Source organism: Grammomys surdaster, unplaced genomic scaffold (assembly GCF_004785775.1).
Source record: "Grammomys surdaster isolate TR1022 unplaced genomic scaffold, NIH_TR_1.0 126131, whole genome shotgun sequence".
Lineage (NCBI taxonomy): Eukaryota > Metazoa > Chordata > Mammalia > Rodentia > Muridae > Grammomys > Grammomys surdaster.
This window is the reverse complement of record NW_021620939.1, coordinates 6,808,540-6,823,853: the sequence shown is the minus strand read 5'-3', so window position 1 is coordinate 6,823,853 and position 15,314 is coordinate 6,808,540. Positions and strand designations below refer to the sequence as shown.

The window sequence follows — 15,314 nt, the reverse complement described above, 5'->3', positions numbered from 1 at the left end:
ACTCTATTAGGATAAACAAAAACGATACCAACAACCAAAACCAACTCTTCCTGCTGTCCTGTTGTCATGCTTTGGAGAGTTTATTTGGCTACAGGGACAGCACAGGCAGCAATGTAACTAAGCACACCTCAGCTCAGACTGTACCAGTTCTCACTCCACATGTTAACTGCATTTTAAATTGTTATGAGTGTGTATTTGAATGTATGTGGGTGCATGCCACTGGTGTGCCTGTAGAGGTCAGAAAACAACTTGTGGAAGCCAGTTCTCTTTCCACTGTATGGTTCTGAGGGAGTGAAAAGACTGAATTCAGGATGTCAGGCTTGGAACAAGTGCAGTTACCCACTAAGCCATCTTGCTAGCCCTTGATTCTCATTTCAAAACACCAAGGATGACATTACATGATTGTACTACCAGTACTTTAGAGGGTGAGGCAGGGTACAGGGTCACCTCAAGTTTAAGACCAGCCCGAGCTTTATGGCAAATCCAAGGCCAGCCAGGGCTTTAAGTAGGACTTGGTCTCAAAAAAGAAGAAAAGAAAAAAGAGCTGGGCAGTAGTGGTGCCATCTTTAGTCACAGCACTCAGGAGACAGAGGCACTCTTATGAGTTCAAGTTCAAAATGAGTTCCAGGACAGTCAGAGCTACACAGAAACTCTATCTGGAACTGCCCCCACACCTCATCCTGGCACAAAACAGCCAAGAGAAACAAACAAACATAAAACAAAAAAATCTACAACACCAATACTGCAAACTGCCCTAGAACCTCTCCAAAGGGCAGAGGCCAATTCTCAATCTTCTAAGTAAGACAGGTAGTGGTGGCACAAGCCTTTAACTCCAGCACTTGTGAAGGAGTGGCAGTTAGGTATCTGTGAATTCCAGGACAGCCACAGATACACAGTAAAACCCCATCTAGAAAAACAAAAAAACTCCCTAAGTAAATAGAGGTTTATTTTCAAACACTGCTTCAAAACTTCACTATGCAAATAAAACACTTAGGCATTTTATTAAAATGTTTATAAAGTGACTGAACACATCTGGGGTGGAACCTGAGAAAGCTCTATTCCCAGACTATGATCTGAGTGATCTTCTATGAGGAGAGACTGGAATCCACACCAGTAAGGCTGGAGTAATAGATTAGTGCTTGGTTTGCAACTTATGCAATACCCTAGAGGCAGTGTCCAGCACCTTAAGAGACGTCTGGATATGGTAGCTCCTCCTGCCTGCAATCCAAGAAGTGCAAAGGTAGAGGCTGCAGAAGTAGAAGCAAAGGGTCACCCTGAACTAACAACAAGTTTCAGGAAAACCCCATCCAAAACAAGTTTTCCTGTTGAGGTGAGAATGATACAAGCCTATATTCCCATCATGGGGGAGTTGGGGGGAGGGGAGGAGCAAATGTTCCCAAGATTATTTTAGTCTAGAAGAATCATTTACAAAGACAAGTAAGACAAATAGTGAAGACATTGTTGCCATTGTAAAATCAAAGGAAAAACTTCAGAATCTTCATGGATGATTTTCCAGTTTATAAGATCCTTGTATTTTTTTCAGATCGAACAGGTTTAGACTGACTTAAACTCTTGATCCCTAAGTGGCTCTGAAACTATAGGCAAATGACACCATACTAGCTTAAAGTTCAAACAATATTCTCACTCAAGAACATAATCCATTCTCATTACCGACCCCCCACCATGCTCCTCCCCTCCCAGGTTTTCTTTTTGTTTTGTTTTTTGTTTTTTTTTTCTGGAGACAGGGTTTCTCTGTGTAACCCTGGTTGTCCTGGAACTTACTCTGTAGACCAGGCTCAAAGATGTGCCTGCCTCTGCCTCGAGTGCTGAGATTAAAGGCATGTTCCACCAATCTCAACTGGTTTGTGTGTGTGTGACTGGGTCTCTATAGTCCTGCCTGTCTCTTAACTCAGTATGGAGACCAGACTGGCTTGGACTCACAGAGGTCTTCCTGTCTCTGCCTTCTGAGTTCTGGGATTAAAAATGTGTACCACAATCTCTGGCCTTTCTTTAGTCCTCTTAGAACTATCAGGCACACACATAGTGTGTGAGCAGACACGCATATAGGCAAGACACTCATACAAATAAAATTTAAAAACAACAAAAAGAGGGGCTAGGGAGATTAACCAGCACCCATGTAAAAATGCCAGGTGTGGCCAAGAATGTCTGTGACTTCAACACTGGGCCAGGAGACAGATGAATCCTAGGAACTCAATGGTGATCATCCTAGCCCAAAATAATGAACTTGAGGTTTAGTGAGATACAGCCTGTCTCAGGAAGAGTGACCGAGTGAGCAGAACCACTGTTCTTTGTCCTCCTAAGATGTGCACATGGGTGTATGTATCCCCATGCGCGCGCGCGCGCGCACACACACACCTTTTGAGCACTACTTTGGTCCTAGCACTTCAGGAGGCAGAAGCAGGCAGATCTCAGAATTGAAGGCTAGCCTGGTCTACAGAATGAATTCTAAGACAGCCAGTGCAACACAAAGAAACCCTGTCTTGACCAAAAAGAAAAGAAAAAAGAAAAACAAACAGAAAGAAAGGAAGAAAGAAAAAAGAGGGCTGGAGAGATGGCTCAGTGGTTAAGAGCACTAACTGCTCTTCCAGAGGTCCTGAGTTCAATTCCCAGCAACCACATGATGGCTCACAACCATCTGTAGTGGGATCCGATGCCCTCTTCTAGTGTGTCTGAAGATAGTTACAATGTACTCATATAAATAAAATAAATAAATCTTTAAAAAAAAAAAAAAAAGAAAGAAAGAAAGAAAAAAGAAAAACAAACAGAAAGAAAGGAAGAAAGAAAAAAGAGGGCTGGAGAGATGGCTCAGTGGTTAAGAGCACTAACTGCTCTTCCAGAGGTCCTGAGTTCAATTCCCAGCAACCACATGATGGCTCACAACCATCTGTAGTGGGATCCGATGCCCTCTTCTAGTGTGTCTGAAGATAGTTACAATGTACTCATATAAATAAAATAAATAAATCTTTAAAAAAAAAAAAAAAAAAAAAAAAAAAAGAAAGAAAAAAGAAAAACAATTTCTTTTGGAAAAATATTCAGGAAGAAAAAAACCAGAATAGAACATGATAGTTTATCAGCTGGTAATTCATTAATCACTACTTACTATATATTTTTTTTAACTTTTCTTTCTGTGTAATGTATATGCCGTACCACCAAGCTACATACTCAGCTCTTCTATAGTTTGAAAAGAAAGAAAACAAGTTTATTTCCATGGTTGTCTTGTACACTTCTGTTTCTATTTCTCTATATTTATACATGCATCTGTAAAATATTAAATGTTACTTCTAGTTTTGGTAAATATGTCTGGTGTGTGTTATGAGTCTACTTGGATGAATGTAGCATAACTTGTCTAACTAGCCCAGCCTGGTCTACAGAACAAGTTCCAGGACAGCCAGGGCTATACAGAAAAACCCTGTTTTGAGAAACCAAAACCAAAACAAATCAAAACAAAACTAAGGGGGTAGGTGGGGTCAATAACACCAGAAGGTAATGGATGCCATAGAACTCAAATTATAGACAGCTCTGAACCACCACGTGAGCATCAGAGAAGCAAACCCAGGTTCTGAGGAAAAGTAGCCAGCGCCCTTAACTGCTAAGCCATCTCTGCAGTTTATGTGTGTATGTGTATTTTATATGTGTACGTTAGTAGGTGCCATTGGAGGCCAAAGAGGGTCAGTTTCATTGTGTGGCTGGAACTGTAACCAAACAATGAGGGGGCTAAGAATTGAAATGGACTCTGCAGAAGAACAGCAAGTGCTCTTAACTGCTGAGCTATCTCTGCAGCCCTATCTTTATTTTTAAAGACAAGGTCTCATGTAATGTACAACGGCCTAGACCTCCTATTTAGCCAATGCTGACCTTGAATTTAGCCTTCTCCCTCCCTTTTTCTAAGTGCTAGGATTTCAGGTGTGCTCTACCACACCCAGGATCCTTTTTGTGTTTTCTAACATTTCTAACATTTTCTAACATTTCTAACCATCTCAAAAAGATAAAAAAGGAAAAACAAAACAAGACTCACCAACAAAAAGCCACAACTGAAGCCAGATGCAGTGGCGTACACACATCTAGCCTCAAGTATTTGAGAGGCTGAGGCAAGAGAGCTAGTTACACCTCAATAGGAAAATGGATAAAAGTAGGGATAGTTTTCTTCAGATAACACTTAGAGTACTGAGAATAAAATGGACTGGAAAGAGGCAGAAACAGATTGGGTCAAAGTGCAGTCAAGAGTGGAAGACTTCTCTATTGAACACAGTTGAAAGACAGGAACTAAGAATGAAGGCTTTCAGAAATGGCACCACTCTGCCCAACTCACTGTGACTGTGGAATTCAACGCTTTCTCACCAGCTCTTCCTGAGGGTCAATTCACAACACAACTGTCTTCCCCATAAACTATTTTTTTTTAAAGATTTATTTATTTTATTTATGAGTACACTGTAGCTGTCTTCAGACACACCAGAAGAGGGCATCAAATCTCATTGCGGATGGTTGTGAGCCACCATGTGGTTGCTGGGATTTGAACTCAGGACCTCTGGAAGAGCAGTCAGTGCTCTTAACCGCTGAGCCATCTCTCCAGCCCCCCCATAAACTATTAAGTGGTATAAAAATGGAAGAAACTGTCTTGTTCTGTTTTAGACCTGTGATCCTACCCCCTCATTTTCTGAAGTGGTGGTATTATGCAGATATATGCAACAATGGGCCAGATGCTATTTATTTTTTGCCATTTTTCCCCACCTTTGTTTTCTAAGACAAAAGTATCATTATGTAGCCATGGATGGCTTGGAACTTGCCAAGAACAAGCTGGCCCTGAATTCAGTGATTTACCTGTCTCTGTCTTCCAAGTGCAAGCATTACAGGTGTATACCCCCACATCCAGCTCCTTCCAATAGACCTACTAAGAGGTATTCTTATATTTATTTATACCATATTCAAAGATAACTAAAGGAAAAAAAGCTATCTATCTTGCAAGCTCTCTACCAGGAATTTACTACTTGTGCACTAAATGGTTCAACCTGTAAAAATAAGTAACCCATGAACAGTAAGTAACACTTTGGGGTCTTCCATTCTTCATAGCATTAACTTCACTCATTATAACAAGATATCACAAAGAAATATTATAAGCATCTGTGATGGTTTGTATATGCTTGGCCCAGGGAGTGGCACTATTAGAAAGTGTGGCCTTGCTGAAGGAAGCGTGTCGCTGTGGGTGGGGGCTGAAGACCCTCATCCTAGCTGCCTGGAAGTCAGTCTTCTAGCAACCTTCAGATGAAGATGAAGAACTCTCAGCTCTACCTGTACCATACTCACACCTTGATGATACTGGACTGAACCTCTGAACCTATAAGCCAGCCCCAATTAAACGTTGTCTTTTTTAAGACTTGTGTGGTTATAGTGTCTGTTCATAGCAGTAAAACCCTAACTAAGACAGCATCCTACCCAAATATTCTCTAAACTACCAATCATTTTGTTGAATTCCAAGAATGATAACCACCTCATCTGTTTCTCTCTCTTCCTTCCCCCATACACTATCATTGTTACAACAATCATGATGGAATTAAATAATTCAGATACCATAGGTAAGTTCTATGTTATACTGGAACCCAAGGAAGCAAAATACCTATAGATTTAAGTCTTACTTACTGAACAAGTGACCTGCAGCTGCTGCTGCTGCTGCGGTGGTGGTGGTGTCTGTTCTTGTGCAGTTTGCTGTTGTGGCTGCTGCTGTGGGTCCCATATATGTACAGTCTGAGCCGTATTCTGGTATGTGCCTGCTACAGCCTGCACAGCCACTGGAATGTGGATGTTGCCATTCATGAACTGTGCTGGAAAGAGAGAGTTTGCAAGGGTCTGCACTACCTCTTCATGGGAGTTTTTCACTACAGATGTGGTGCCCACCATCTTCTCCTTGTCATCCTCCAGCTTTACAGCTGCCAGGGCCGTGGGTGAGCCACTGACATGAACCGCGTTGTAGGCTTCCTGGGGAATGGCAATGTGGGTAATGCTCTGCTGCTGAGGGTCCCCCCGGGGCTGGGCAGAATAAACAGGGATGGTCCAAGTTTCTCCTGTAGGGCTAGTTATGGTCCCAGTGGCACTGTACAGGTGGGCACTGTCTACTGTCAGTAAGTCTGGCCTCAAAGACACATAACTCTGTTGCTGGCCTTGTGGAATGGCCAGCACGGTGGCCACTGGCTGCCCTGAGATGGCGTAGGACACGGTGATAGGCATGTCCACTTTGCGTTTCTTCACTGGCTGAAGGACACTGGCTGTGCCAACCCTCCGTTCCCCTTCCCTGGGTGAGCCCTGCTGGGATGGTGGTGGGGAAAGAGCACCCACAGTCTGAATTTGAATCTGCTGGCCCCCAGCAAGAGACTGGCCAGCCACCAACTGAGCCTGGATTTGTTGATGTGGGATATGCTCCTCTGGGATTTCTGCAGCCTGGATCTGCTGGGCTGCCTGCACGTGCTGCACCTGGATCTGGGCTGCTTGCAGCTGCGAGGGGCTGGGGCTCTGCAGAGATGGAGTCTGGATGGAGGGGGCTGCGGACTGTGGTGCTTGACCCTGGATCTGCACCTGGACCTGGATGGGTTGCTCAGCAGGCTGGTGAACGGTGAACTGCGGGGAAAGTTGCTGAGCTGAGACCTGTTGTGGAGACTGCTGTACCTGCACCTGTACCTGCAGGAATAAGATTTATCAGTGAGAAAAAGCAGGTAGCACAAAAATCCAGCTCCCAAAAGAAAACTCTTTGGCAGGACCCTATGTAATGTGAATAAGGGGAACTGTATCAGTCAATGCTTCTGCAGTCATGATGCCTCAAACCAAATTTGGCACCACACTGAATTGACTGTGAGATATATCCATCCCAGAAGTAAGACAACATGATTAACAGGATCCAAGAAAAAAAAAATTACAACTTTGTTTTCTTAGTTCTTTGTACATTAGTAAAGTGGTATAAGCATATACCTAAAGTCAGTGTTTTCATTTATTAGGGTGTGAGTGTTGGCTCAGTGTCAAATTATATAAATTAAAATTTTAGGTATGGCCTGGAGAGATGGCTCAGTGATTAAAAGTACTACTGGTTGTTCTTACAGAGGGACCCAAATTCTATTCCCAACAGCAACATGGTGGCTCAAAACTGTTTCTAACTCCAGTTCCAAAGATTTCAATGCTCTCCCCTTGGACTGCCACAGGTACCAAGCACACACATGGTACACAAACATACATACAGATAAAAAAATGTAGAACACATAAAATAAGAATAGTTTTCAGGTTGGAGAGATGGCTCAGTGGTTAAGAGCACTGGTTGCTCTTCCAGGGATCCTGAGTTCAATTCCCAGCAACCACATGGTGGCTCACAACCATCTGTAATGAAATCTGGTGCCCTCTTCTGGCCTGCAGACATATGAGCAGGCAGAATGCTGTATACATAATAAACCCATCTTAAAAAAAAAAATAAAATAAAGATTCCAAAAATAAACAAATGGCTGGCAAGATGACCCATTGAGTAAAAGTAGTTGCTGCCAAGACTGAATATTTTTTTGATTCTTAGTACTCACGTGGTTGAAGAACATAAACACACACACACACACATACACACGCATGCAAATAAATAAAAAAATGTAATAAAAAATAGAATTCTGAACTGGGTGGTAGTGATGGGCACCTTTAGTCCCAGCACTCCAGAAGCAAAGACAGGTGGATCTCTGAGTTTAAGGACAGCCTAGTATACAACAATCAAAATTAAACAGAGAAACTCTTTGTCTGAAAAAACAAACAAATAAAAAAAAGAAAACCCAAAACAGAGTTCCAGGACAGCCAGGGCTACACAGAGAAATCCTGTCTCAAAAAACAAAACAAAACAAAACAAAACAAAACAAAACAAAAATAGAATTCTCTAACTACTTGGCAAAAAAAATGCTTCACCTACGTATTAAGACTTGGTATTAGGCTGGGCGGTGGTGGCACACGCCTTTAATCCCAGCACTTGGGAGGCAGAGGCAGGCGGATTTCTGAGTTTGAGGCCAGCCTGGTCTACAGAGTGAGTTCCAGGACAGCCAGGGCTACACAGAGAAACCAAAAAAAAAAAAAAAGACTTGGTATTAGGCATGGTGGACCAGGTCTTTTATCACAGCACACAGTGCGTTCTAGACATAAATGTAACTAAATAGCATTTGCCCAGCACATGCAATATCAGGTTCAACTCTAACTCCTTCACAAAAGAAAAAAGGAGGATGCATAAGTGCAAATATTTTCAGAATATGATCCACTTGCTATTTTAGCTTCAGAAATTATACATTAAAATTTTCCTTTTGTTTCTCTGTAGTGTGCTTTCCTCTTCTCTCCCCTAGTGTGTACTCAGTGGTAAAAGGAATCCAAGGCAAGCTCTCTAACACTGACTCTACCTCTAACACTTGCTATACCCACTAAGCTCCATATAAAATCCTGCATGCGTGCGTGTGTTTTGTTTTTGTTTGAGGCAGAGTCTAACTACATAGCCCTGGTTGTTCTGTAACTCACTAATGTAAACCAGGCTGGCCTTGAACTCTCAAAAATCTACCTGCCTCTATCTCCTAAATGCTTGGATCAAAGGTGTGCAGCACTACTACAACAGGGATAATTTCTTTTTTAAAATCATTTCAAACACATTAATTCTTTGTGTTGGGCACATTTAAAATCCTAACAGTACCCCAGTGGGATGGCTCAACAGATAAAAGGCATTTGTTACATAAGCCTGGAACAAGGTGAAATGGCTCCACAGTTGTCCTCTGACCTCCACATGCGCTCCATGGCATATACATGCATACCCACATGTGCACACACACAAAATTAACTAATAAAATAAAGTCCTGTGTTTGACACTGGGTGTGGGTGATGGTAGCACATACCTCTAATCTGAGAATTAAGGAGGCAGAGGCAGATGGATCTCTAAGGTCCAGGCCAGCCTGGTCTATGGAGTAAGTTCCAGGATAGCCAGGGCTATACAGAAAAACTCTGTCTTGAAAAACAAATACACCCAGGCAGTGGTAGCACATGCCTTTAATCCAACATTTTTTTGGTTTGGTTTTTGTTTTTGTGTTTTTGGTTTTGTTGTTTTTTCTCTGGAGACGGGGTCTATGTCTCAAAAAATCTCCTATAACTATATTCAACTTTCCTTTAACTATATTCAATTTTCTTTTGATTACTACTCCCTCAATGTACTATAACAGCCATTCAGACTGTATTAGAGGGGCAGGTGAGATGAGTCAGTGGGTAAAATATTTCTTGTGTAAGCTTCAAGACCTGAGTTTACAATTCCAGCATCTACATGAAAAGTATGATATCCAGGTAATTCTAAACAGGGGATTCCAGGGTCTCATTGGCCAACTAGTCTAGCCAATCAGTGAGTTCCAGATTCAATGAGAGAGAATGTCACAGGGAGGGGGGGAAAAAAAAAAGAGGTGGTAAATGATAAGCAAATCTCAACCTCTGACCTCTACGGGTCCATGCACAGACACGTCATGCACTTAAGTACTGTTTTGGATAATATACTTAACCTAGACAAGATTTAAAGAAAGAATACAAGAATATATATATTGGTTTACAATGCAATTTTAATATGAGCTTGCAGGAGATCCTAGAATGAATCCCTCATAGCTCTTGAGGAATGAATGTATGCTTTAAAATGCTTTTTCAATATCCAGTATTTGTCCTTCTATAGGGGATGGCTTGAGTAGCCTTTAGATCTCAGCTTGGTAAGTCCAGAGAAATGTTCCATCTTCCCAACAATTCTCCTAGAGTAACATTCTCGTTACCTTACTCTGTATCTGTACTTTATTTTTAGCAATTTTTCAGATTTTATGTTTTTGGCCAAGATGGGCCCAGAGCTCACAATACTCCTGCTTCCACCTTCCAAGAGCTAGAATTAGAGGCATGTGCCATCATGGCCAGAAGACTCAGTGGCTTGCTTTTGCTTTCTTTCAGACAAGATCTTACTTTGTAGTGTCAGCGCTCCTCAGCGTTCGGAGTGCATAAATTACACTTGAGTTATACCTGGTTAAATTTAGAGAGGTTTAAAAACATGTTTGTTATTACATGTATGTTTTATGTAATATATGGGTGCACATATGCCACAGTGCATGTGCAGAGAAGTCAGGAGAGGACAATTTTGGGGAATTAATTCTCTTCTTTCATCTATGGAACTCAGGTCATTATTTATGCTACAGGTGCTTTGCCTGAGCCACTTCGCCAGCCACATTTAGTGGGTTCTGATCTTATTCTTTCCACCCTGGTATTGTGACAAATTTTCTAACTCTGTACAATCACAAATGAGGGAAATGTAGTTGAGCATGGTAATACGCCTGTTATCCCAGGCACTAAGGAAATTGAAGCAAGAGTGTATTCTGAGTTTGAAGGTAGCCAGGACAACATGGAATACAGTATGAAATCCTATGTGGGAAAAATGTGTTCTCAAGAACCTATCTCATGAATTATATTTCTACTTCTTTTATAAACATGAGTTTTAGGAAAAATATGTTAGAGGTGATACTACTGAATTATCTTGATTATCACAAAGCTTCAAAAAAGTCTGTAACACCCAAAATCTCAACCTCTTGAACCTTAGTAAAGAGAAACTTCTAAAAAACTAGAGATACTTTTTTTGTCCATTATTTCATTTGGTCTCACTTAATTGGTGTTTTCACCATTTCTGACAGATCAAAAAATTAAGACTAAAGAGCAAAAAAAAGAAAAAAAAAGAAAAAAATAATTTAAGACTAAAAAATTAAGACCATGTTATTAAATAAGAAATCAAGTAAAATTTATAGCCAACCTTCAGTTTCAGACCCAGTTTCCCACAATATCTTCCTTGTCACTACATAGTCAACCCTTCTAGCACAGACACATCTCTGCTCTTCCATTATGTTTTACATCCTTCCTATTATCTGGTGTGAAAAGCAAAATGAAACTCAATCATAACACAGTGCCAAGAAAACTACTGTATGACATAAAGATCCTTAAAAAAAGAAAAACCTCATCAGCCAATGTACTCGCTCCTCTATTTTGAATAAGCTTAATGTCTGATCACCTATATATCAGACTTTAATTTTAAAGCAAGTTCTGAATTCCACAGTTTCCACAACTACACCTGCCCTTTTTGCTAAGACTATTGCAGAAAGCTGGAAAGGCTCAGTCACCTGAAGGTCTCACATTCAAATGCAGTGCTGACCTCTACTTTTCTGTACTATTCAAGCTCTCTAAAGAAAATAGCAAGTATCTGTGGTCTTTATAGTTTACAGTGGCTAAAGATATTGTCAGTCCACATTAAATATGAAGGATTCCACACTTCAACATCTGTATAAGTGTGTTGTAGCTATCTAAACTGTGAGAGAAAATAAAAGTTTATTAATAGGCTCCAACTAAATATTTCCTCTTACCTGAACCTGCTGTGGCTGCTGAACCTGGATCTGCTGTTCTTGCTGAGTTTGTGGCTGAACACTGGTTGTGACCGGACAAGCAAGTTCAAGCAAAGACCCAGCCACTTCAGTGCTGTCTGTATAAATGCAGTTCCCACCCTGCTGGTACACCATGGTGGTAGTGGCAGTCTGCTGGAACTCCTGAAGAGCTTCTGGTCCCTTAGAAGCCAGTGAGTCCAGAAATTCCTTCATCCTGTGTTGCGGGACAGACCTCGCCTTTACTCGGATGTACTCTTCAAATGAGATGGTGTTCTCTAGAGAATTATTCATATTGCAGAGTCCTTAGGGTTCCTAAAATTAAAATGGATAGTCAACATTCTACTACGGTTAGCATTTTTGTATTTTTACATTAATTATTGGGGTATGGGCATGCACATGCCAAGGCATGCGTGTAGAGGTCGAGAACAACCCATTTGACATGGTTCTCTCTTTCCACCATGTAGGTCTCAGGGATCAAAATCAGGTCATCAGGCTTGGCAATAGATGGCTTTACCTATGAAGCCATCTTACCAACCCTACTGTTTGTATATCTTGAAATCTTGAAATACATAGACACAATTACTCTGGCAATGAAAATGGAACGTGTGGGTATATTATACATATATATATATATATATATATACACACACACACACACTATAACAGATATATAAAATATACATATATATGTGTGTATATCTATTTATCTAGATAGGTAATATGTAAAAAAGTTTTATTATACCTTCCTTTTTTCCCCAAAATAAACTGGTTTTTTTTTTGTGTGTGTGTTATTTTTTTTTTTTCTTTTAAATAAGGCTATTACTATGAATCCTTGGATGGCCTGCAACTTGCTATGTTAACCAAGCTGGCCTCAACACCACAGAGATTCACCTGCATCTGCCTTGAGAGTGTTGTGCCCGTCTCTGTGAGGTATTTTTGTTAATGTTTATTTTAGTGTGTGTACAAGAAAATACAGGGCACACATGCCATGACAAGTGTACAGAGGCAGAAGACAACTTTGTATAGTTTGTTTTCTCCTTCCATATTTACATGGATGAAACTTATAGGCTTATACAAGTGCTTCTCATCTGCTGCTAATACTCCACCAGCACTTGTGCCCAATCAGTGCTAGAATTCCATGTAGCCCAGGCTGGCTTTGAACTTAAAGAAATTCTCCTCCTCCTTCTCCAGTCTCTTAATTGTTGGGATTACAGGTACAAGTCAGTATAATATGCTAATTATCTTTAAATATTTAGTTTGTTTTGTTTTCCTAGACAGGGAACAGCCCTTTCTAACAGCCCTGGCTGTCCTGGAACTCACTGTGTAGATCAGGCTGGCCTTGAACTCATAGAGATTCACCTGCCTTTGCCTACTGAGTACTGGAATTAAAGGCACATGACACCACTGCCCGGGCCTTCAACATTTCTTAAACCAAACTATCATACTAAAACAAAAGTCAAGCACATTCAAGTACCAGATAGAATAGGCTGAAATCATAGTCTCCATCCATCAACAGGCCAATTTCATCCTCTCTGTGGATCAAGCATTAGACAGTAATGTTGCATGCAAAACTACTTCCACAACTCTTTGCACACACCTTTATTCGAAGCACTTATGAGGCAGATGCAGGTAGGTTTGAGACCAGCCTGGTCTACATAGAGAGTTACATGCCAGTCAGAGTTACAGAGTAAGACCCAGACTCCAAATAAATAAATAAATAAATAAATAGATAGATAGATAGATAACAAGTGTCCTCATAATACCACAGAGAAGAATACCAAACAAGGGGAGGGAGCTATGAGCAGATTCCTACTAACTGATTTGATTGTTTGTTTGTTTTTTTTTCTGAAACAGGGTCTTACTATGTAACTTTGGCTGGTCACCTGGCCCTTAGTGACATTTTATTTCCCCTACTAAGTACTACTATAGTAAGGTTATTTATGTATACCATCTTGCAAGACCAAAGAGACAGGGAACATATCCTTTACCTCCCACCAGAAACACCAAAAATCTCCTGGACTTAGTGGTACACTCCTTATTCCCTAAACATGTGAAATCCCAGTACTTGGCAAGCTGAGGCAAGAGAATCTCGAGTCAGAAACCAGTAAGAACTATATACTACATACACAAATCACTAAAAATAGAGCAAAAGATCATTTTTAAAAGGCAATGGTAAAAAAGAGAAAGTAACAATCTAATTTTCCATACACTGCTTCCCTTCTTTTGCAGCCTGGCTAAGACACAGTCTCTAGAACCATATTGCTTGGTTTCAATCTGCACTCTACTTTAGATAAACTAGTTAACTTCAATATTTTTCCTTCTATTAAACAGGAATAAAACAGCACTTGCCACAGTGTTAACATGAGAGAATATACGTGTCTTTACAGTGCTTGGAAAAATACGTGAGAAAAAGGAAGTACCATATAATATTGACTAATTTTATTAGAATAACTAGAAATGGGGCTGGAGAGATGGCTCAGTAGGTAAGAAGCCTGGCTGCTCTTACAGAGGGCCAGGGTTTAATTCCCAGAACCCACATGGCAGATTACAAGCTCCTGTAACTCCAATTCCAGGAACCTGACACCCTCTTCTGGCCTCCATAGCACAAGGCTTGCACGTGGTACCCGTAGGCATGGATGCAAAACACCCATATCCACATTAAAAAAAAAAAATCTAAAATAAATTGGAAGAAATTGAATAGTTCCTTAAATAACTAAGTCAGTACTAAAATTCAGAAATCAATTTTGCACATTTTTTAAAAATCAAGTATCTATAACAAAAATAATCTGGACCAAGGCAGGGCCACAATCCAGTAATTCCTCATGAGGCCAAATCAGGAAATCAGGAGCTTAAGGTCGGGTTGGGGTACATCCTTTAATCCTGCTTCAAAAAACAAAACTAAGAGTTAGGGATACAGCTCAGTTGGGAGAGTACTTGGTTGCCTAGCACACACAAAGTCCTAGGTTTTGACCCTAATACTACACAAAACAGCAAGATGCTGTAGATCTGTAACTTCAGCACTTAGGAAAGTCCAGAGAACTAGAAGTTCAAGGTCATCTGCAAAACCAATGAAAGCAATTGATAAGACTTTCAATTGGGCCAAAGAAAAGAGCCAACAAGATGCTCAAGGGTAAAGATGCCTGCGTTCACGACCTGTGACCTGAGTTCAATTCCCACGACATATATGACGGAAGAAAGGAACCAACTCCATGAGTTGTCTCCTGACCTCTACACATGTCCTGGCATGCAGCCACACACAAAATAAATAAATAAATAAATAAAGAAAGAAAGAAAGAAAGAAAGAAAGAAAGAAAGAAAGAAAGTTTAGAAACACTCCAACAACAAAAGCACAGTGACTTACAGATACTAAGCTGTCTGTCAACACTGCTTTGCAAGAACAAAAGCAGTCACAGGTGATTACTAACAAAATGGGGAACTTCAGTTGATCTCAGATATCTGGAAACGTTGATTTGTTCCTCTGAGCCATCAAACAAAAAACACTCCCTCTCTCTTTCACTGCTGAGATGTTCTACTCCACATCTACAGTCACATTTGTGGGGAACCATCTACTTTCTTCCATCTGACTCTAAAATTCCTGGCAGACAAAACCGTGTAAAACTGTGCCCCATTCATCTCTAAATAGTTCATACATGGAAGGTGCTTCTTATAGACAGAATTCTAACAAGAATGAAGAATTAGGATTCTTTCTTCCATGGCTAGAGAGATGGTTTAGTGGTTTAGAGCATTTGCTGCTCTTCCAAGGGTATAGGTTCAAATCCCAGTACCCATGAGAGGCAGCTTACAACTCCGGCTTCAGGCGATTCAATGTCTTCTTCTAATCCCAGTATCTTCTAATTAGTATCTTCTAATATA

At 40.6% G+C, this 15,314-nt stretch overlaps 1 protein-coding gene across 3 annotated transcripts in view; it reads right to left on the bottom strand.

The window, feature by feature from the left end:
- Qrich1 (glutamine rich 1) overlaps window positions 1-15,314 on the bottom strand; it is a 36,684-nt gene that overhangs the window by 14,500 nt on the left and 6,870 nt on the right. For all 3 annotated transcript variants that reach the window (XM_028756792.1, XM_028756791.1, XM_028756794.1), the window contains 2 exons: window positions 11,424-11,753; window positions 5,656-6,687 (listed from right to left, as the gene is read on the bottom strand). In XM_028756792.1, coding sequence (XP_028612625.1) covers window positions 5,656-6,687; window positions 11,424-11,732 — 1,341 coding nt within the window. In that variant the 5' untranslated portion in view covers window positions 11,733-11,753. The remainder of the gene's footprint in view (window positions 1-5,655; window positions 6,688-11,423; window positions 11,754-15,314) is intronic.